This window comes from Palaemon carinicauda, chromosome 1 (genome assembly GCF_036898095.1).
Source record: "Palaemon carinicauda isolate YSFRI2023 chromosome 1, ASM3689809v2, whole genome shotgun sequence".
NCBI classification, from domain to species: Eukaryota; Metazoa; Arthropoda; class Malacostraca; order Decapoda; family Palaemonidae; genus Palaemon; species Palaemon carinicauda.
In genome coordinates this window covers 172,468,017-172,490,749 of record NC_090725.1, presented here as the reverse complement: position 1 = coordinate 172,490,749, position 22,733 = coordinate 172,468,017, and the positions used below count along the sequence as shown (strand labels likewise).

Sequence of the window (22,733 nt, the reverse complement as noted above, 5' to 3'; positions counted from 1 at the left end):
ATTGTAAGTTCATATGAACACACTAGCCAACAAACAGGTATATTGGTCTCATCATATACTTTTGTAAAACAGAGTTTGTATTCTGAAAGGAACAAATGTATGTATTGACTACTGACACCTACCCCGGTCTACTTGGTGTGTTTTAAGCAAGGTAGACAGGTTTTCATCGATGTAGGAAAATTGTATGTCAATAATACAATCAGATATATGAAATCAGTCGTAACCAGGGACTGATACCTGATAAGAACACATAATTATGAGGTTTGATAGCTTTAAAACATATATTGTATCTAATCAGGATATATTTTCAATATAAGAGGTTATAATGAATTGCTCTGACACATTTATTTTTTTTGGAATTTTTGGGCGAAAAGAGATGCAAAATTCAGATATGTATTTATTGATAAACAATAGATAACAAGGTTAAAGTGCATTTCATAATATAATATAAAACGAAAATTGAAAGTATAGTGGAAAGCATAATTAAAATGGTAATTACAGAAATGCTTGTTTCACCTGAAAAGAAACGTGAAGCCACTTTAAAAGGAAATATTGTAATATTTCATGTTTTCCTATTTCTGTCATTACAGTTTATAAACACTTGCGTAGTTATACACATGGCACATGTGTAAGTCTTTTATGCTTCTTTCACCTTTATACTTAGAACAGTCCATAGTGTCACTACAGTGATACTTCACTAAACATGTCACTCCGTAGGGAGGGATCATGTACACCCTTCACTAAAAGTCCCGATTAGTGCTCTGTTCCTCGCAGTATTCAAGCGGCAGGTTTTAGTACACTACCTGCTGCCACCACAAAGTGCTTGATCTCATGCACTTGCTTCGCATAGTGTTTAAAGAAAACCCTGGTTGACTTCCATCCAGTATACAAGCGAAGACTTTCAAAATTCATATTTTGAAAGAAGTTCAGAGATGAAGCAATTTTTCTCGGATCATGACCTGCGGGTGTGCTGTCTGGATCCGCTCTGCGAATGAAATAGGTGATCATCGCCCTTAATTGTTTCAAAGACAATGTCTAACCTGAGGTTTCTCCCCTAAAAAGCTGTCCTCCCCTAAAGTCTAAAGTTTTCCAAAAATAGACCTTTAGGCACTCTACTGGACATAGAGGCGCATCTTCCTTCAGAGGGCAGATTCTCCAGGGACCCCACCTTTTGGTGGGTAGCTCATTCTTAGCGAGAAACGTTTGGTCAGGAAAGAGATTCAGTTCTCCACACTCCGTGAACTGAATGTGGCCCTCATCCCTCGACAGGGCCACTATTTCGTTAACTCTGGCTCCTGAGGTTAGTGCAAATAAGAATATAACTTTTTGGGTCAAATCCTTTAAAGAGCAGTCTTCATTGTTCAGGGTTGAAGCTAAATGGAGAACCTTATCCAAGGACCAAGAAATGGGCCTCGGAGGTGCTGCGGGCCTGAGCCGAGCGCAGGCCTTAGGGATCTTATTGAAGATTTCGTTAGAGAATTCCACCTGGAAGGCATATAGCAAGGGTCTAGTCAAGGCAGATTTGTACGTAGAGATCGTGTTGGCTGCTAAACCTTGTTCATGGAGATGAATAAAGAATGATAAACAGAAATCTGTCGAGATTTCTTTTAGTTTCTTTGCCTTGACAAAGGCAACCCATTTCTTCCAGTAAGACTCGTATTGTCTTCTAGTAGATTTCAACATATATTCTTCTAAAAAGTTTATAATGTTCTTCGAAATCCCGAACCTTTTTTTGACTGCTGAGGCGAGAAAATCATGAGATGGTGTCGGGTTTTCTGTGATTAAGCGGAGACAGTCGACTTCTGCACTTGTTGAGTCAGAACTGGATCCAGCAACGGGATCAGTTTCTGTCGCAGTTCCGTTATCAGAGGGAACCAGATGCTGTTGGGCCACTTGTGAGCCACTATAGCTGCTGTTCCCCGAAAGGATCTCAGTTTGTTGAGGACCTTTAACAGGAGGTTGGTTGGAGGGAACAGGTAAATCCTGGACCATCTGTTCCAATCTAGGGATATCGCATCTACTGCTTCCGCTAGAGGATCCTTGTACGGGGCTACGTACCGAGGTAGCTTCTTGTTGTCGCTCGTTGCGAATTGGTCTGTCTGCAGTCCTGGGACTTTGCGTAAGATGAAGGAGAATGATCTTGCATCTAGGGACCATTCTGACTCTATCGGGGTGAGCCTGGATAGAGCGTCCGCCATCACGTTGCGGAACTCTTGAAGGTGAACTGCTGATAAGTGCTATCTCTTTTTTTTTCCGCCAGGCGAAAGATGGCCAACATCACTTGGTTGATTTAGGGCGATCTCAAACCTTGCCGGTTTAGACATATTATCACTTCGCAGTCCAGGACCAGTCGGATGTGGATCGAGCAGCAAAGCTTTAGTTTCTTCAGCGATAGAAAAACTGCCATGGCTTCCAGAATGTTGATGTGGAAGGTCTTGAAGAGGGAGGACCAGGTTCCTTGGACTTTCCGTTGGTGAGAGTGGCCTCCTCATCCTTCCTTTGAGGCATCCGTGTGAAAGGAGACCGAGGGTGGAGGTGGTTGCAAGGGTACCTTCTTCTCTAGGTGCTTGGCCTCCGACCACTGGCTTGAGAAGTGATCGCAGACAAGTTGGTATCGGTCTTGTTAGATCTCTTCGAGCGTTTGATGCGTATCTTATCCAGGCTCCTGATGCATCTTTTAATTGTGCTCTCAGCATTTGGTCTGTTACTGAGACAAACTGGAGGGAGCCCAGTACTCTCTCCTGTTGCCGTCTTGATATCCGGTCGGATTGTAGAAGTTTCTTGACAGATCTCGCTATCTCTCTCCTCTTCTTTGATGGAAGGGAGAGGCAGTGTGACTGTAAGTTCCAATGAACGCCGAGCCATTGGAACTTTTGAGCTGGAGATAGTTGAGACTTTTCCAAGTTGATCTCGAATCCTAGGTGTTCCAGGAACTGGATCACTTCCTTGGAGGCTTGCGTGCATTTTGCTTTGGATGCTGCCCACACCAGCCAGTCGTCCAGGTAGGCTATCACCTGAACTCCCTTTAGGCGTAGTTGACGAATGACTGCGTTTGCAAGCTTTTTGAATACCCTTGGGGCTATGTTTAGTCCGAAGGGCATGGCTCTGAAGACGTATTGTTTCTTTTGCAGCTTGAATCCTAGGTAGGAGAAAACTTGTCGATTAATTGGAACATGCCAATATGCGTCCGCCATGTCTATGGAGACTGTATGCCTGCTTGGGCAGTAGGGTTCTTATGTGTTGAAGAGTAAGCATCCTGAACTTGTGGTTCACTATGAACTTGAGTGGTGACAAGTTCAGAATGAATCTGAGTTTTTCCCGAATCTTTTCTTCGGAACACAAAACAGCCTTCCTTGGAACTTGACGGACTTTGCTCTCCTTATGACTCTCTTGTCTAAGAGTTCCTGGACATATTCTTCCAGAATGGTGGTTGAGTGTTGGAAGAATTGAGGGAAAGTCGGTGGAGTTGTGTTCCAACTCCAACTTAGTCCGTTTTTTATCAGACTGTGGGCCGAGCGATGGAAGGTCCAATGATCCCGGAAAGTGAAGAGTCTCCCTCCTACCAGAAGCATCTCACTTGGAGTGCTGGTTGGAGGACTTGCCTCCTTGGCCACGTCCACCTTTGTTGCCCCTGCCTCTTGAGGGGCGTCTAGAGGAGCCTCGAAAGGAACCTCTAGATTTCGGCCGAAAGGTTGTGGATTGCCTTTCGAAGGGCGGGGTAAAGCCAGGCGACTGTATCGCCAGCTGCTGGGGTACCAATTGGTACGTGGTGGGTGGTTGTGCCACCGTCTGGGACACCGTGGCCACGGGAAGTAGTTGTTGTCTAGGCCTCTTGGCCTCTTAGTCTTTCTTTTAGGTTGGGGACACTCATCTGGCGAAGACTTTCTCTTCGTCGACAAGCCCCACTTTTGGAGAAAATTTCTCTTCTCCGTGGCAGCTTTGTCGACGACCTCTTTGACCACTTCACTTGGAAAGAGGTCTTTACCCCAGATGTTAGAGGATATTAACTTCCTTGGTTCCTCACCGCAGCTGAGGTGAACACGAACTCTCTACAAGCCCTTCTGGCTTTGATGAAGTTGTACAGGTCCTTCATCACTGTTGCCAAGTGAGCCTTGGCAAAAAACATATACATATCTGGGGATGGGGAGACGCTTGCCATCGTCTCCAGTCCGGTCTGAAGAGACGTTGAGGCGACAAATCTTTCTTTTGTTTCCTGCTCCCGACGCAGGTGAAAGTCTGAAAACTTAGGGAGGTCTTCACCAAACTGACATCCGGCAATGTCGGCCTCCAACTTCCCGACTGAGAAGGTACTAAAACATCCTTCCAGTCAGCATCGTCTGATGGTAGGGCAAGGGAGAACGGCCTACACTACACTACGGCCTAAACCCTTTTTCCAATGAAAAGAAGCAATGAAGGATGGGCGCTTTGGGGAGGTCAAGGATTATGACCTCTTTCGGCTCTGTCTCCTCTTTTGAAGGAGGTGCCGTCCTCAGACGAACTTAGCAGTCTGGGTAGGCCCCTTAACTGGGCAAGAATTCCACGTTTTCGACTGGGAATATGCCCAGCTTGTCGGAGATGAAGATCTTACCTCTTGACATGGGCATGTGCTCAGTATGCCTCCATGGGTTGACGTCCGAGAAAAGGGGAAGGTCCTTGACGTTTAGCTTCTTTGGAGCTACATGAGAAGCTGCGAGTTGGTGCATCTCCGACCATAGCGCAGCTTCTTTCTCGGTTGACTGCTTCTTTAAATCCTGAAACATAGAGAGGATGGGAATCAACGTTTGACTTATGTCAGCCAATTGAGGGGCAGAGAAGGTCGAGGGGATGATGGGCTCTGCCACCGGGGTTGATGAAACCGAAACTATTTCGGTTCCTTCGTCGTCAGTCTCAGGAGCTAATACAGACTCTTGCTCCTGATCTTCGGCAAGAAGACTATGTTCAGTGCCTTCTGAAACATCTGACATCTTGTCTTCTAACTGGATGTCCTTCATGGCATCCGATACATCAGATTCTATCAGAATCTGGACGAGGGGGATCTCTGCATGAGGTTGCTTGATTACTGCATCTGAAGATTCCCTAGGGAAAAGACAGGCCCTCATCTTTTCTTTAGGAAGGTATGGCCCGGTGATATTCTTTTGAAAACCCCTGACTCATTTACGCAGCTTCTCTCTTGCTGCATCCCTTGACCCTGTAGACTTTTGGTCATCAAAAGCCTCAGTAACCAGATTGGAACAAATGTCACATACCTGAAGGTCCCAATACTTCAGAGTACCTGTCGTCACTGCGCAGCACGCGTGCGTCCTGCACAGACCATGGCCAGAGAAGTTCTTGCTGCTGACATTGCAGAAGTGGTTCCCGCATTTGGGATGGTCCTCCTGTAAAGAAAGGAAAGGCAGATGAGTATTTGGTGAATTATCTCACAATATTCATTATACAATATTATGTATATATATAGCTTAGGATAGGTAAGCTAGATAGGAAAAAGGAAAGACACCTACGTGTGTTTCCTGTTCAGCCATTTGCTATGACCTCCCTCAAAATTGAATTCTGGGGTATTTCTAAAGATAGAAAACCCGTGAGAAGATCTTTATCCTTCAGTATATATAGAGGTGTAACTTCTGGAATTCAATATTGGGGATTGAATTTAGTGATCACTGAGAATTAACGAAAGAACTCACTTTCTTTATATCAAGTGGCCTCACAATAGGCTGCCCATGAAACACAGCGTATGCTAGAAAATATATGGGCTACCGTACAATCTATACTGTGGTTTACTGATTGCAGTATGATCTATATCGCAATTATACTGACCACTGTACAGTCATATACTGTAGTACCTGTCAGCATATGCCAGCAGGTTAGTACCTGGGTTTAAGTTAGAAGGTGTACTGCCTTCTAGTGGTAATGGGCAGCAGATCGCCAGCTGTTGTAGTTCTGCTGCCGCCGGGAGGCCGGCGACATTCGGCGGTCTCCGTCAGCCGGCGGCGAGAGATATGTCGTCAAACAGCCATTCGACCGGCTGCCAGTGGGTCGCCGACCGTCGGCCACTAATGCCAGCCGGCGACAGTACAATCTGTCAGCGGTCTGCAGTCCAGCCGGCTGCCGGTGGCCTCATGGCTGAAGGCAGTTGGGACCCCGGATACTAGTGGTAAGAAAGAGAGAAAGCATGGATGAAGAGGCATGTAAAGGCTCAGCCTTACTGCCCTCCATCCGGAATGAGGGTTCAAATGGAAGGGGGAAATGTAATATTCAGGTTTCCATCCAACCACATCCTCACCGATCTCTGCCGGTAGGGTTATGGAAGGCAGACCAAGAGAGGACTGAAGAACACTCGACAGGGGGTTAGGGTCTCCGCCGGCAGCCGGTACAGCCGAGCAGCCGAAAGAAAACCCAAGCCAATCCCACAACCTACCGGCACTAGGGTCGATTGTAGGATGATGGCCAAGGTATGTGAAGGCTAGGCCATCACTAAAGGACAGAGAGGGGAGGGGTGAGGGTCCTGTCGGGTGAGGGAGGAGCCGGCAGTAAAGCCAGTCTTACCTCACCTAACAAGACTCCGTTCCAGTATTACAACTATCCCAAGGGGTCAGGGAATTCTATTCTCTAGCCTAGGGTTAGCCCAATACAGAAAGAGATTGGCAGCACCCTCGCTGCTGTCTCAGACAGAAGGAACAGAGTCTAGTGTCGTAGTCTCCCAAGCAATAGAAGAATTCTTTTCTTCAGCTTAGGTTCTGCCGGCACAGGACTGTCTGCTAGGCCACAGGGAGGAGGCATCATATCATATAATGCCTTCAGGTGAGGCCTAGGGAGGTCTAGCCTCCTGCGTCGGTAGCCTAACCTGACCCGGCAATTCATTCACCTTGCCAGTCGGCAACCGACCACAGACGGAATACTCTGATGTTCTGACTAAACCCAAAACCAGAATCTGCGGTTAAGGGAAGGGACACAAACACCCTAGCCTAGATTTACCCGAATGTAATTCAAAACAAAGCTGACTAGGGTTCAGCCTAGGCTAACTCAGAGGGAGAAAAGATTGCTCTTGAATCTCCTAGGGAGATTAGTATCACTCTATGAAAGACTAGGAGGTATCAGTCTCCACTTAAATAAGGCGATACAAGAGCAATCGGGGACATGTATGAAAGTATACTAAAGCCCCTAGAAGCGGTGAGAATCGATTACCTAAATCACCGAAACTCTGTCGTATACTATCTTTGGAAGAGGAAAATTTATGCAGTAATATCTTATATGTATGAAATATTGCCTAAAGCTTCAATAAAATTACCACACTAGGGAAACTATATCATGCATGAAAGCAAGGGCTAGATGCCTAGGTTAGGAAGCCTAGCGTAAGTGAGGATCGGTTACCTAAATCGCTGAAACCACGATACTATTGGCATAATATAAAATTTCCTAGCAATGAAGGCTAAATAGCTAAATTTATTAAAGCGAAATATACCGGGAAGGTCGTTCTGGCTGACTAAATGACACATGCATATCGAACGATGGCATCCATGACGCCTTTGGTTAGGCAACAGCTCTTGTTACGTTAATTGAACCTTGAATCGAGGAAAAAACTGGCAAGAGCTTACATTTATACAAAGTAAAGATAATACTCAACTTTCCAGAGGCAGATGAGGCTGGAGAAAGCATCATAGCGAGAAAATAATCCCAAAAAGCGTGAGAGCACTGGGAAAACACCGAGTAAGGTCCGCTACAAATGAAACAAATGAAAGAATAACAAGATGGCGCCCGGACATGACGTCACACAGGTACTCAGCAGTAGGAGTAGAGCGTGCCTTAATAACGGCTCTCCTCCAATTCTTGCCACTTTCCCCTCTCGAAGCGTAAACGCTATTCGGGGAGTAGATAGCTATGTGGTGTGTCAAGAATACGTCCTCTAATATTATACGATATCCCTAAAGGCGAAAGCCAGGGATATTTGTGCCAGGAGTTAGAATTCAGGATACCTTAAGTAAAATTCTCTGGAATATATCACTGTAGTTAAATATAACCTAGGAAGCTACTATGAAGGAACCTCCATCAGGACGACATGGCCCGAGCCCAAAAATAGATCCGTTATATATATATATATATATATATATATATATATATATATATATATATATATATATATATATATATATATATATATATATATATCTATCTATCTATCTATCTATCTATCTATCTATCTATCTATCTATCTATCTATCTATCTATCTATCTATCTATCTATATATATATATATATATATATATATATATATATGTTTATTTTATATGTTCATTTATTTATTGATTTATTTTTGTTTTATTATTTTAAAGGCATGAATATTTCCACATTTTTTATTGATGCCTGCTTAGATGAATAGAAGAAGGGATCACGGTTGGGAGGTATTCGCATTGAAAGCTATATGTGAGAGCATTGGATGATCTCAGCTATTCCGAAGATAGTTTGGACCTTTTTAGCGGAACCACTCTCAAGGGTTGGGTCATCAAGGAGATCTAATCCTTGAGGTGGGACTCTTGGCTTCTGGCTGGAAGCCCATCATTATAGATATGTGGAGGATGATTCCATATTTTCTTGGTCTCAGTCCTAACAGGCGGGTTTAGCTTACACCTGTGCCTCTATACCTGTTTTGGTGTTACTCTTCAGGTAGGGTATGGAGTGTACCATCTGGGAAGTATACTCTCATTATGCTGATAGTGGAGAATGTAAATTTCCTCTCCAACGTATGATACTTTCTTAATATTCTCAAGCAGATAAACAAACCAACAACAAAAACAAAACAAACTGGACACGGCCTTCTGTTATGGATCCTGCTGACAACGAAACCCCCTCTCCCAGACAGGTTGACACCCCCCCCTCCCCCGGCACTGTTGATGACCTCTTGCAATTCTATTAGGGAAAATTTAGTTGCTGACTTAGGAACGAAAAAGGACCACTCCAATGTCATGTTCAGAAATTGAAAGTCATTCATATATGTGATTTTCCAATAAGCTGTCATTATGAAGCATTGTGGATGACTTTTAAAGTTTATGGTAAGATTACTGAAATAAGTATGAATTTTAGGGACATTGAAAAATGGGAAGCATGGATGCTTTTAAAGCAGTCTGTGAGGTCTAAAACATTAAATGTGATAATAGCAAGATTAATGGAGCACTATGCAATACTGCTCCTAGAAACCTGGACATATATCGCCCTAGTGACTGCCATCAAAATGAGTCTATGGAACCGAAAACAAAATAAGTGAAAGAAAGCCTATACCAACAATGTGGATTATAGCAACCTCAAAGAAAGAAGAATACTGTACAACTATTTCAAATTTAGTAAACTAATACAACAGAAAGTAGGCACTATAGAGCATGGAGACATTTCTAGATTTGGCAAGAAGTCCATTTTAATTCCTGCCAAATCTGGAACACAGTCTATTATGCTAAATAATATTTAGATAGAAGGAAATTTAGTAGTAGACATCAAGCCGCACTTGAATTTCGGTTGGTCGGTTGTTTTTTTTTTTTTTTTTTATTTTCTTTTAGAAATCTTTATGAATTAATGAAGAAGAAATATTAGATATGTGGCCTAGGGAAATATGGAGGGTTCATAAATTTCCAAGAACCAATATGACTATTTTAACATTTCAAGACCATGATGTACCCTCTCATGTATACATCGAAAATGAGAGGATTCCAGTTTGTGTCTACAAACAGAAACCATTACAGTGTTATAATTGCTATAAATTTGGACATCCATCAAGAGTATGCAAAAAGGAAAAGATTTGCGAAAATTGTACAGATCCTGAGCATGGACCCTGCAGTTCTATTTCAAAATGCCCTAATTATAGCCAAAATCATAAACTTACTAATCAAAAATACCCTCAGTATGAAATAGAAGAAGCTTCTGTTTTTTAGTCAGATGCAGAGCATATCAGTGTAGGATATGCTCGGCGACTTCTAAGAAAAACTAAAAGTTATGCTAAGGCCTTACAATCTAAGAAGGTAGGACGTATAGAAAAAATTATACACATAGAACAGGTAATGTAAGTCATCATATTGCTAAATTACCTCCCAAAGCTGTTAACATGCCTCTCCTTCTTCTAAATCTGCCACCCCTCGGATTAAAAGCCCAAGGCTTTCATCTCGGGTAGCATCATTGCCAGATTTAGGGGAGAAATCCCCTGCTAGATAACCATTGGATGCACCTACTATAATGGAGGTGCATACGCCAAATGGTTCTCCACCTTTCAATTGAAAAAGAGGGAGACCACCATCCCTCTCCTCTCCAACGAGAAATGCCAAGTTACCTATTGCAAATAGGTACAATATTTTATCTGAAAAAGATGATGAACCTTCAACAAACTCAAATCAATAAAAAATTCAATTTGAGGTTCACCTTCCCCCTCAAGAATGAAAGGACATTGAAAAGGAAAATTTGAAACCTAATTCATTAAGATCCTTTCTAAAGAAGCCAACAGGAAATAATGTTGAATCAAAGACTACAAATGAGAAGACCTCATCTAAGATATCTTTCAGAAATAATCCATAATTTTCTCCTCCATTTTGCAATGGAATTGTCAGGGTTTAAGGGCCAAATATAAAGAACTTAAGCTCCTCATTCGTGAGCACTCCCCTATAGTTGTATGTCTACAGGAAAACAAGCTGGATGCTAATACTCCATGTCTCCTCGAGAGTATGTTTGGTATAGGACACCTTACGATCAACAAACAGGGATCCATTGAGGAAGTCTGACATATGTTCGCCGAGATGTTCCTCAAATATCCTTACCCATTTGTACCCCTCTGCAGGCAGTGGTTTTACAAATAGATGTAGGGAAAAAATACACAATTTGCTCTCTTTATTTGCCTCCTAATTACAAATTTCGAACTAAGATATAGTAGAGGTGATTCAACAACTCCTTCAACCTTTTCTCTTGTTGGGGGATTTTAATAGTAGACATCCATTATGGGGCGATGTTTTAGCAAACACTAGGGGCAACATTATATCATCAATTGTGGAAAATGAAGATGTAGGACTACTTATTACAGGAGAGCCCACTCACTTTCATGTTCAGACATGTACTTTGTTGTGCATTGACCTATCAATCGCAAGCACTAATTGCCTTCTTGATTTTTATTGGAGGACATTGAATGATTGGCATTCCAGTGATCATGCACCAATCATTATAAACACCGACAATGGTCCACCTTTATAGAGATTGCCACGATGGAATCTTGAGAAGGCGGACTGGCATAGATTTCATGAGTTGAGTGAATTTGAATGGAATGCAGAATAGTTTGAAAATATTGATGATTTCATAGACTTAGCTGAAAAGAACTCTCCATACAGCAGGAGTCAATTCAATTCCCAAAACAGCAGGGTTATTCAAACGAAGACCAGTCCCCTGGTGGTCTTCAGAACTAACTGCCCTGCACAGAGCAACGAGAAAGTCTTTAACTCGATTGCGCAGGCGTCGTACTGAGAAGAATTTAATTATATGCAAGAAATGTAGAGCACAGTTTTGTCATGCCATGAAAGAAGCTAGGAGTCAGTCTTGGGTGTCTTTTGTTTCCTCCATTAACAGTAGAACACCATCATCTTCTGTGTGGAGGAAAGTAAAAAAGATATCAGGCAAATTCACTCCGAACCCACCACCAGTGTTAAGGGTGAATGGTCAATATGTGACTGGAACAAATGAGGTTAGCAATGCATTGGCTTACCATTTCTCCAATGTATCAAGCAAGTGTAAAGTAGCTCCTGGTTACCAGTATAGAAGCAGTAAAGAACGTAAAATTATAAATTTTGCAACAGAAAAAAAAGGAATCCTACGATAATTCTTTTACCGAAAGGGAATTTGATTCTGCACTTGCTAATTGCAATGATACAGTCCCTGGTCCTGATGGAATTCCATATGTAATGATCAAACATGTACCTATTAATACCAAGTTATTTATTTTGAGCATTATTAACAGGATATGGCATGATCATAGTTATCCAAGTTTTTGGGAACTAGCCATTATTTTAGCCTTTATAAAACCCGGTAAGGACAAGTTTTTAGCAGCAAACTACCGACCAGTTACATTGACATGTTGCTTATGTAAGATCACGGAGATGGTCAATGCAAGACAGGTGTGGTATCTGGAGATAAAGTATATTTTATCACCTATACAGTGTGGATTTAGGAAAATGCATTGTTACGACTTGAGTCCTCTATTTCTGAAGCCTTTGCTTCCAAACAGCAACATGTAACAGTCTTTTTTGACCTTGAAAAAGCCTATGAAACTGCATGGACATATGGTATTCCCAAAATCATTCATAATTCAGGATTACAAGGAGAGCTACCAACGTTCATTCAGTCATTCATTTCACATAGATTTTTTCAAGTGAGAGTGGGGGAAGCTCTATCGGAGAAAAAAAGACAAGAAGGAGGAGTTCCACAGGGTAGTGTGGTAAGTGTAACTCTATTTGCACTAGCAATTAATGGGCTATCCTCTGTCATTTCTCAGGATATTCTCTCAACACTATTTGTAGATGATCTCTCCACATTGTTTGCTGGATCTAGAATGTCGATGATTGAGAGAAAACTACAACTCTCAGTTGAGAAAATTATTCAGTTGGCTGATATGAGTGGATTTAAGTTTTCAACAAGTAAAACTACTGTTGTCCATTCTGTCGTATTTGGGGAGTACATCCAGACTCCGATATATACATCAAAGGTCAACAAATCCCATGTGTAAGTGAAGCTAGATTTTTTCGATTGATATTTGATTGTAGGCTTACATGGGTTTCTCACTTTAAAGCTTTAAAAGTAAAGTGTCTTGAAGCTCTAAATCTTTTTAAAGTTTTGTCCCATAAATCGTGGGGAGCAGACTGCAAAACTATTTTAAAATTATACAAGGCCATAATTTTTTCAAAAATTAGTTATGGATGTGAAATATACTCCTCAGCCAACTCAGGTCGACTAAAGATTTCAAATTCTATACACCTTACCGGTATCAGATTGGCCACAGGAGCCTTTAGAACTTCACCTATCCCAAGCCTCCTTGTTGACGGTGGAGAGTTACCTTTAGACCTTTACCAAAAGTCTTCTATTGTTCGGTATTGGCTTAGGGTGAAAAGACTCCCTGATTGTTTAGCCTTTCAGACTACAAGCCTTGTAAGACACTCAACATACTTTGATATGCACCCTAAATCTCCTCAACCTTATGGTATTCAGGTGAAACAATTACCGAACAGTCTTGCTATAACTAGAAGTAAGGTGCTTCCATTTAAGATATCATCAACCCCTCCATGGAAATTACCTGAGATATCTTTTTGTAATTATTTTATTGGTGTTAAAAAGAATATGACTGAATTAGAAGCTAGGTCTCTTTTTATGGAACATGTTGCAGAACATAGGTAATCAACTTTTATATATACCGATGGCTCCAAATCTGATGCTGGTGTTGGATTTGGAGTACATAGTAATGGTTTTAAATGTATAGGTGCACTTTCTCTAACAGCTTCCATATTTACTGCCGAATTGTATGGCATACTAACCGCTATTGAGAAAATAGCGTTGGAGGAGAAGGGTAATTTTACCTTATTTAGTGATGCAAGTAGTGTCCTTCAAGCTTTAGAAGTTTTTAAGTCTGGGAACCCTATAGTTTTAAAGATTTTAGAATGGCTTTTTATCATTGGACTGAGAGGTAAATCATTTCGATTTTGTTGGGTTCCTGCACTCACAAGTGTGTCCCTGGGAAGGAGAAGGCAGATTTACTGGCAAAGAATGCCACATCCGAGCTGCTACCAAGTAGGTATCCCATTCCCTGTAATGATTTCCTACCTACCATCAAGAAATTGTTTTATAATAATTGGCAACAGCACTGGGATAGTCTGGGTGGCAATAAAATGAGAGAAATTACACATTTCATATCTCATATCTCCTTGGAGATATAACATGATGCCCCAAAAGTGGGAGATGTCTCTTTGTTGACTCTGCATTGGTGACACTTGGTTGACACGCGAGTTTCTGCTAAATGACCATCACCAACCGTATTGCGACGACTGTTTAGTACCCTTGACAGTGAGACATCTGTTGATCCAATGTCCCACTTATAGTACCGAAAGAAATGGACAACTGTTTGAAGCTCGAGGTGAGGATGGCAGTTTCATCCTTGCCAAGATTCCCAGACATGATGTGTTGTACTATACTAGTGGTATTTTTTAATTTATTCCAGAAGCAGGTCTTTTAAAAACTATCTAACTGTTATAAAGGTGTTCTTAATTTTATTGTTTTAAACTGATTTACCATTTATATATTTTTTTCTTTATGTTTAACAAATAACATTGGCGTCAATGAACATAGATGTCAGGATGCCAGATAACTGATAATCAATCAATCAATCCCCCCGGGGGAAACCTGCTCTTTTTCTGATTTTTTTCTTGTGTGGCAGTCTCTTGGCGTGATTGGGCCCCCTTCAAGGAAGGCGCTGTTCCAGCTTCTTGAATTTGGTGCTGAGAGGTAGTGTTCATCTGACTCCAAGGTGGATCCTTTGGCCCTGGTGAGTGTAGACCTCAGTGATCATGAGGCATCATCTGCGGCGTCTGCTGACGATTCCCATCATGCCTCTTCTGGTGCTGCTGTCGCCATTACTAAAGACCGCCCTCGCCCTCTCCCCTTTGCTGAGCCGACTCTTCCATCGGGTGGTGCAAAGTCCGAGGCAAATCTCCTCTGCGGGTGGGCATCCCTTTCGTCCTAAAGTGAGATCCCTCCAGAGACACCGATCCTGAGACCTGGTAGAGATTATCCTGCTGGGCAGTCCTCCCCACTGCGGAGGATCGTCATCATCAGTGCTGAGCTTGCAGAGTTTGTGGTCCACCTTGTCACCTCAGGCGTTCTCCTTCCACTCTGTCAAAGAAACGTCTCTTCGGCTCACTGCATTCATCTGCCAGACGATCCCCTTCGGAGGATCGTCACTCGCCAGGACCGCGCCGCTCACTCACTCTCCAGCCCTCGTCTCCTCAGTCACAGCGTTCGTCCAAGAATTGTCAGCGTGACGAGTTTCATCAACTTCACTGACTGCCTGCTTATTTGCCACCCTCGCCTATCTTATCGGACTCTCCTCGAACCCGCCCTTCACCAGTCTTGCTGTGTTACCCTGCTAACGATTCTTCCCAACCTCTTGCCATCGAACAGCTGTTCGGGGCATGCCAGCGTCCATTGAATCTCCTGATTCTCAATCTTTTTGTTGACTTACTGCAGTCATGAATCACCTATTATTCGCAGTCCCCCAGCTCTTCGCCTGTCTCTCGTCAATGACCAGCTGTTCTCCATTCTTTGGCTTCTCACCGTTCGACAACGGTTTACCGTTCGCCAGTTCACCATCGGTCTCCTGCTGCTTGCCAGTCTCTGATGACTTGTCATTCGCCAGTGACTCGCCGATCTCCTAAACGATCAGTAGTCAACTGGCATTCTCCTATTGCTTGCCATTCCCCAACCTCTCAGTGCTCGCCAGCCACACGCAGTTCACCAGCAGCTTGTTGTGCTACCGCTACTCGACACTATCCTGTGACTCGTCGATCACCTAAACGCTGTTGTTCACCGGTACATTGTCATTCAAGGAACACCATCGTTCACCAGAGAGGAAATGTGTTTCCAGGCACTGTCCCTCACGATTCTCTCTGCACTTGCCTGGTCATCGGCATTCTCCATTTCGCTGTTCGTCCGCACCTCATAGAGGTTCATCCCCTTGCTCTCCAGTCTGCAAGCACAGACCTTCGCGTTCTCCTAGGAGAACATCTCACGGCAAGGATGACTCTCGGCTCTGTTCCTTTCCCCTGTAAGAAGGAATCTATGAAGCTGCAGACTTCCGTCCGGTCGTCGATTGTTGCAGGTAAGGTTTCTTCCTTTCAGAAACCCTCAGCTTCAATCCGCCAGTGTGGAACAGGAATCGTGGTTCAACACCCTGGCTAGAGCCGTCTACCAGACCTTTGTAGGAGGTTTTCCTCCCATCCATTCATCTAGAACACCCAGGATACATCGGGAACTGTCTTCTCCTCCAGCTGATGCAAGGTGGATGTCAACAGTTCCTCCTCCTTGAGAAGTCCCTGTTTCTTCCTCCTCCCCCTGAATAGGAAGCGAGGACATTGGTACGAACGTCTAAGTGGAGGCTTAACATTGTCATACCTACTCCTCCCCAAGTAGTCTCACATCCTTCTCCAACTTCCCAAGAGTTTCCTCTAAGAGAAGAGTCTCTGGTGGGTGCCTTCCATCCCTCTCCCATTGAGGTTGTGCCTTGAGAGCTACAACCAGTCTCCAAACCCTTACAGGAGGTTGTCTCACCTCCTGCAGGTGTGAATCGAAGGGAAGATCCTCCAAGACCTTCACTCTTGGAGGTTTACTTTCCTCCTCGGAAGAAGTCAAAAGAATCTAAGACACTTCCCAAATCTTTAGTCAGAGCTTCATGGCCTTCAGAAGGTCCCAAGAGACATCCTCCTGCATGGCTGTCAACAAGTGACTCCCATCATGCAAAGTACAACCGCGACCCACCCTGGTATGATGTCTCGTGGATGAAGGATCTTGACGATGACGACGACGAACATCTTCCCAAAGCTGCTAGTCGGAGGCTATCGGAGTTGGAGGGGAAGGAGTCAGGACACGCCTTCTGTCAGCCCTTAGCCTGCATAAGGGCCATCAACGGGTTGTCTAACCGGCAGTGGCGCCTCAAGAGGGCAAAGACACGGATCTAGACCATGTCTATGGGACTCAAAAGCCTCCCCAAGACCAGTGCAGCCTTGCCCTGGTCCCATCGGAAGGTGATCTCGCAGATCACCAGCTCCTCTAGCTCCCCCCGGCCAGGCTCATCCTCAAAACGTCTCCCGCCGCCATTTGTGCAGGAGAGGAGGTCTACGATGATCCTCTTCCAGCACTTCCTTAACACCACTCATTAGAGGAACTCACCTAGGGGATCTCCCTTGAAAGACTCCCGGGTCGGTAGGTCTCGTTCTCCGCTTCGGAGATCCTAAACCAGGAGAAGGCAGTGAAGTATGCCATGCATGCTACTTCGTGACTGGATCACTGGTTGGGGTCAGTGGGACACTTTATGATTACCAAGGACTTGTACAAGGAGAGCTCCAGGAAGGCGATGGAAACCTTTCTACTATTGGGAACTCGAACCATCGAGTTCCTTGCCCACCAAGTTGAGAACTTGTGGGCAAACACCATCCTCTGACGAAGGGACTTGATATTAGAAAGGTTCCACTGTCAAGTCTCACATAATGAGGTAACGAGACTGAGGAACTCCTCTCTAAAGAGTTCCTCCTTGTTCAGTCCGGAAGACGTTGAGCGGGCTGCTGAGAGATAGAGGAAGTCCAAACAGGACCCCCTTCTTCATAGGGCCTTGACATCTCAGTCCTATAGACCACCACCACCTCCGCAGAAGAAACAACAGCCGAAACCGCCGACAAAGAGGACAACAGCTAACTCAGCTATATCTAAGGTATCTACGAAGCCCTTTCCTACCAAGGATTGGAAGGGCTTCAAGTCCTTTCGTAGATAGAAAAATCCTAGAGGAGGCGGCTGAGTCCGCAACCACTAGGATGGGCAATCCTCCCACTTGTCCTCCAGTGGGGGATGCCTGCAATGCTTCTGGCAGAGTTGGATACAGCTCAGGGCCGAGCCCTGAACGATCTCCATGATCAGTTCAGGGTATCACGTCCTGTTCACTCAATCTCTCCCTCCACTGACCAAGACTCCAGTTCTATCCAGCTCCTATGCGAAAGGATCTGCAAAGGAGCTGTGAATTCGAGACCATTTTGGGAAAAGGCACTCTCCAAGAAGTCCCTGACTACTCCCCAGGCTTCTTCAGATGACTCTATCTTATGAAATAGGTGTCTGGAGGCTAGAGACCATTCATTGACCTCTCGGCTCTGAACAAGTTTGTCAAACAAACTCCGTTCAGCATGGAGACGGCAGACACGGTCAGACAAGCAGTAAGACCACAGGACTTCATATGTACACTGGACCTAAAGGATGCATTCTTACAGATCCCAATCCATCCATCTTCAAGGAAGTAACTGAAAATCATACTAGACAACAGGAAATACGTGTTTGAGGTGCTGTGCTTCGGTCTTTCCATAGCACCCCAGGTTTTCATGTGTGTTCGTCCTAGTGTCATCTTGGGCTTACAGAATCGGCATTTGTCAACTACATTATCTGGACTACTGGCTGATTTTAGCAGACTTGGAGGCAACCTTTTTTCAACTTCAAAATAATCTTCTGAGGATTTGCAATGATCTGGGGATCATGGTAAACCTCGAGAAGTTCTCGCTGCTTCGCTCTCAATGACTGGTATACTTAAATATTATCATAGACGCTGATCTACAGGAAGTCTTCCCATCAGTTGACAGGGTAGTAAGGCTTAGGAAAGTTGCAAGACCATTCCTCCCAGCCCAGAGGTGGTTGTGTCTCCTCGGGCACCCATCATTCTTGGTCCGTCTAGTTCCCAATGGCCGCCTCAGGATGCAATCTCTCAAGTGGTGGGTAAAGTCCAGCTGGAGTCAGTCCAATGATTCCCTGGACATTCTAGTTCCTATAGGACTGGAAGAACGGACCAACCTCGGGTGGTGGGGGGCAGACGAGAATCTGCTTAAGGGCGTTGACCTTCTTGTCCTCCCCCCGGACTTGATGCTCTTTTCAGATGCATCAAAAGAAAGGTGGGGACCCACATGGTGCACCACACGGTCTTAGGCCTATGGTCAGAGTCTGAAAGGTACCCGCACATAAATCTCTTAGAGATGAAGGCAGCTTTCCTTGCCCTTTAACAATTCCTGGCGGGCCACTTGTTGGGCTGATGAGTGACAACACCACAGTAGTGGCTTACATCAAGAAACAAGTCTGTTCTTTTTTGCAGCCCCTATCCCATGTGGAAGTAGAAATCCTAAGAAGGTCAGAAGACAACTTGTCGACCTTATCAGCTTGCTTCATTTTGGGCAAAAGGAATGTACTCGCAGACAACCTGAGCAGAGCAACTCATATTGTGGGCTACGAGTAGTCTTTGAATCATCTAGTAGCCAACAAAGTCATGACTTTGTGGGGTTCCCCGACTGTGGACCTCTTCGCGATGTCCGTGAGTTTCAGGCTCTCGTTTTACTGTTCCCCAGTCTCCGGCCTCAAGGCCCTCTGTCAAGATGCATTCCAGCAACGGTGGAACAACATCGACGTTTATGCCTTTTCCCCGTTCTGTCTGATGAGAAGAGTACTCAACAAGACCAGAACATTGGTCAATCTCTCGATGACTCTCATAGCTCCGCTGGAGCATCATGCAGAATGGTTCCCGGACCTTCTGCAGCTCCTAACAGAGCTTCCAAGAGAACTCCCTTCACGATACGATCTACTCAGATAGCCACTCGCAAACATCTTCCATAGAGCTGTAGCTTCGTTACGACTTCATGCCTGCAGACTATACAGCACCTCCTCACTCAGAGAGGATCTTTGCAACATGTTGCGAAATGGATGGCCTGACATCTACGACGATCATCACCATCAGTCTATCAGGCAAAGTGGAATGTCTTCTATAGTTGGTGTTGTGGAAGGGTTATCTCTCCCCTCGATGCCATTATTCCAGCAGTAGCGGAGTTCCTTGTGTACCTGCAGGAGGAAATACTCTTCTCAGTTTTGGCAGTAAAAAGTTACCATTCAGCTCAGAGGCTTGCCTTTAAACTGAAAGGATTAGATATTTTCTCTTTGCTGGAACTTTCTCTCCTCATACGAAGTTTCGAACTCACCTGTCCCCAGTTGGAAGTGAGACCTTTTCTTTGGAACGGGCCCTTCAGTCTCTGAAGGGTCCCTCCTATGAACCAATATATCAGGCAACAGATCACCACCTCACTCTGAAGTTGGTGTTCCTACTCGCTTTGGCTTCAGCCAAAAGAGTTAGTGAACTTCATGGTCTCTCGTATGACATCGCCCATTCAAGGGGATGGGGAGAGGTAAGCTTCAGCTTTGTGCATGAATTTATTGGAAAGACTCGGAATCCGGTGGGTAGCTGGTCATAGATTCTATTCCTTCCGGATAAAGAGTCTCCATTCTGTAACCGATGACCCAGATCAACTGTTACTATTCCCATTAAGGAGTTTGAGGTATTACCTCAAAAGGACATCTGCAGCTCGCCCCCGAGTGCCAGCACTCTTTGTCAGCACGAGGAAGGTCAAGAGGAGGATCACGAAAAACACCATCTCTGCTTGGATTTGCAAGGTCCTTGACCTGGCACCAAATCCCAATCCTCCTCTGACATGTCGACCCGGAGCTCATGATGTCAGGGACATTGCTACGTCACTGTCATTCAAACGAAATTACTCTGTGGCGCAGCTACTCCAGGCGGCTGTAACCCACAGGAACAGGGACATTTTCCATTGGTCCTGTGGTGGTTGCACAACTGTTTTAACATCTCAAGCTCCTTGATGGACAATTAGTAAAGGGTTCAGGGCAAAGGTTACTTGGGATTAGTCTGAATGAAGGATTAAGAATGACTGGCCCCTTCTTTTCTTTTTCCTCCCCATTCTTGGGGAATCAGCACCCAGGGTCCTCTGCATAGCTGACCTCAACCAACTGCAGGTAAACCATTGTTCCATTGTGTAACCTGTATTGTGTCAATACTTTTGCTTCCCCATACCTAATGAGGGGGCTATTGGGTATGTCATGGTGACCTCTGAAAATTCCTGACTCAAAAAAACTGTTACCTTGACAGTCACATTGCTAGCATCACAAGCACACAGCTTGTGTAGGCTGCGGACCGTGCATAGCACTGTTTTAGTGAAGTGTATTGTTTCCACCTATTAACACATAAAGGAGAATCCCCGGGTCAAAGCCAAAAGCCAGATTGGCAAGGACTTCCACCCCCCTAAAGGGTAAGTCAATCCCTATAAATAGCATTGGTTTGCATTTTGTGATGGAACAAATGACAAATTTGGAAGTAATTTGTATTTTTTCTAACGATACAAACCTGTAGGTATTTATACAGATTGGCCTAAACCTGTGTGTGTAACTGAGAGGGGTACATGTAGTTCCTACCCCTTACCCCTTGCTAACTAGCGGGTGGGTGATTAATCCTCGCTAAAAATCTAATGGCTCGTCTTTTAGTATACCCCTATGAATAGCTACAGGTTTGTATCATTGGGAAAATACAAATTACTTCCAAATTTGTCATATTTTCCATGAATTCTAAGTTTGAAACATAAACTACCATGATTTGAAGTTAGGTATGATAATAATAGGTATTATACAGTATTGTAAATCCTACTTTTTAATTTTGCAGTGCAACAATGAAAAAGCCTCGGCCAAAAAGCAATTTGTATCAGGATCATGGGACTACCATATCTCGTAAATACTGCTCCATTAAGTATAGTTCTGATTCTGATTCCTATACCCAGGAAAGAGAATCCACCTTTGTTGAAGAAGAAGTTAGCAAATTCAGATCTATGGCAAGCATGTGGTGGGACCCTAAAGGTGATGCTAAGCCACTTCATGCACTAAATCGATTAAGGTATATTTCATATTTCCATTTGCTAAGTTAATGAATATTTTGCAAATATACATACAGAAGATATGTTACCTATGTCATGTCTTTTCAACAGACAAATGCATTTGTTTCTAAGTAACTATAAACCTTACACTTTGATATGAGTACTGTACACCTTTGGTGCGAGCTAGCTTGGTTACAAGGTACTTTATTAGCAGTAGGTTAGTGATGATGCAGGGGTACCCTGCTCCTCACTCACTCATTTGTCACCACTTGGTTTTTATTGTTTTTTCTTTAGTATGTTAGGAATGTTAGAGCTGAATTAACTTTCTGATTTTTGGGCTCAGGCCATGTCGTCCTGATGGAAGTTCCTTTAAAGTAGCTTCCTAGGGTATACTGTATTAAACTACAGTGATATTCCCAGAGAATTTTACCTTAAGGTACCCAGAATTCTAACTCCTGGAGCGAATATCCCTAATTTACTCTTATAGGGATATCGCATAATATCAGAGGACGTATTCCTGACACGCCACATAGCTATCTTCACCCCGAATAGCGTTAACGCTTCGAGAGGGAAAAGTGGCAAGAAACAAAAGGGGAGCCATTATTAAGGTACCTCTCCTCCCCGTTTCAAGTCTGTATATGACGTCATCAATGGCGCCATGTTCATTCCTTATCTCGTAGCTCTATTGCTCGGTGATTCCCTTGTGCTCTCTCGTTATTTTGGATATTATTCAACATTATGATGCTTTCTCCAGCCTCTTCTGCCCCTGGAAAGTTGAGTATTATCTTTACTTTGTATAAATGTAAGTTCTTGTTGTTTTAAATTAAAATCAAAGGTGATGTTAACGTAAACAAGAGCTGTTGCCTACCGGAGGCGTCATGGACGCTGTCGCTCACTATGCACGAGTCATTTACTTAGCCAGAGCTACTTTCCCCGGTCTTAATGCTTTAATAAATTTAGCTATTTAGCCTTCCTACTGGGAATTCTTTATATTATGCCGATAGTATTTATCAGTTTCTGCGATTTAGGTAACCAATCCTCGCTTACGCTAGGCTTAGTAGCCTAGGCATTTTGCTTTTAGTACTTTCATGCATGATATAATAGATTCTCCTAGTGTGATAATTTTATTGAAGCCGTAGGCAGTTATTTATACATGTAAGATAATTACTGAAATAATTTAGGTAATCGATTCTCACCGCGCCTAGGCTAATAGCCTAAGGGGCTTTAGTATAC

At 43.8% G+C, this 22,733-nt stretch overlaps 1 protein-coding gene across 1 annotated transcript in view; it reads left to right on the top strand.

Moving 5' to 3' along the window:
- Coq3 (ubiquinone biosynthesis protein COQ3, mitochondrial) overlaps positions 1 to 22,733 on the top strand; it is a 671,041-nt gene that overhangs the window by 205,090 nt on the left and 443,218 nt on the right. The window contains exon 2 of the mRNA XM_068386252.1: positions 21,293 to 21,520. Within this exon, the coding sequence (XP_068242353.1) occupies positions 21,293 to 21,520 (228 nt within the window). The remainder of the gene's footprint in view (positions 1 to 21,292; positions 21,521 to 22,733) is intronic.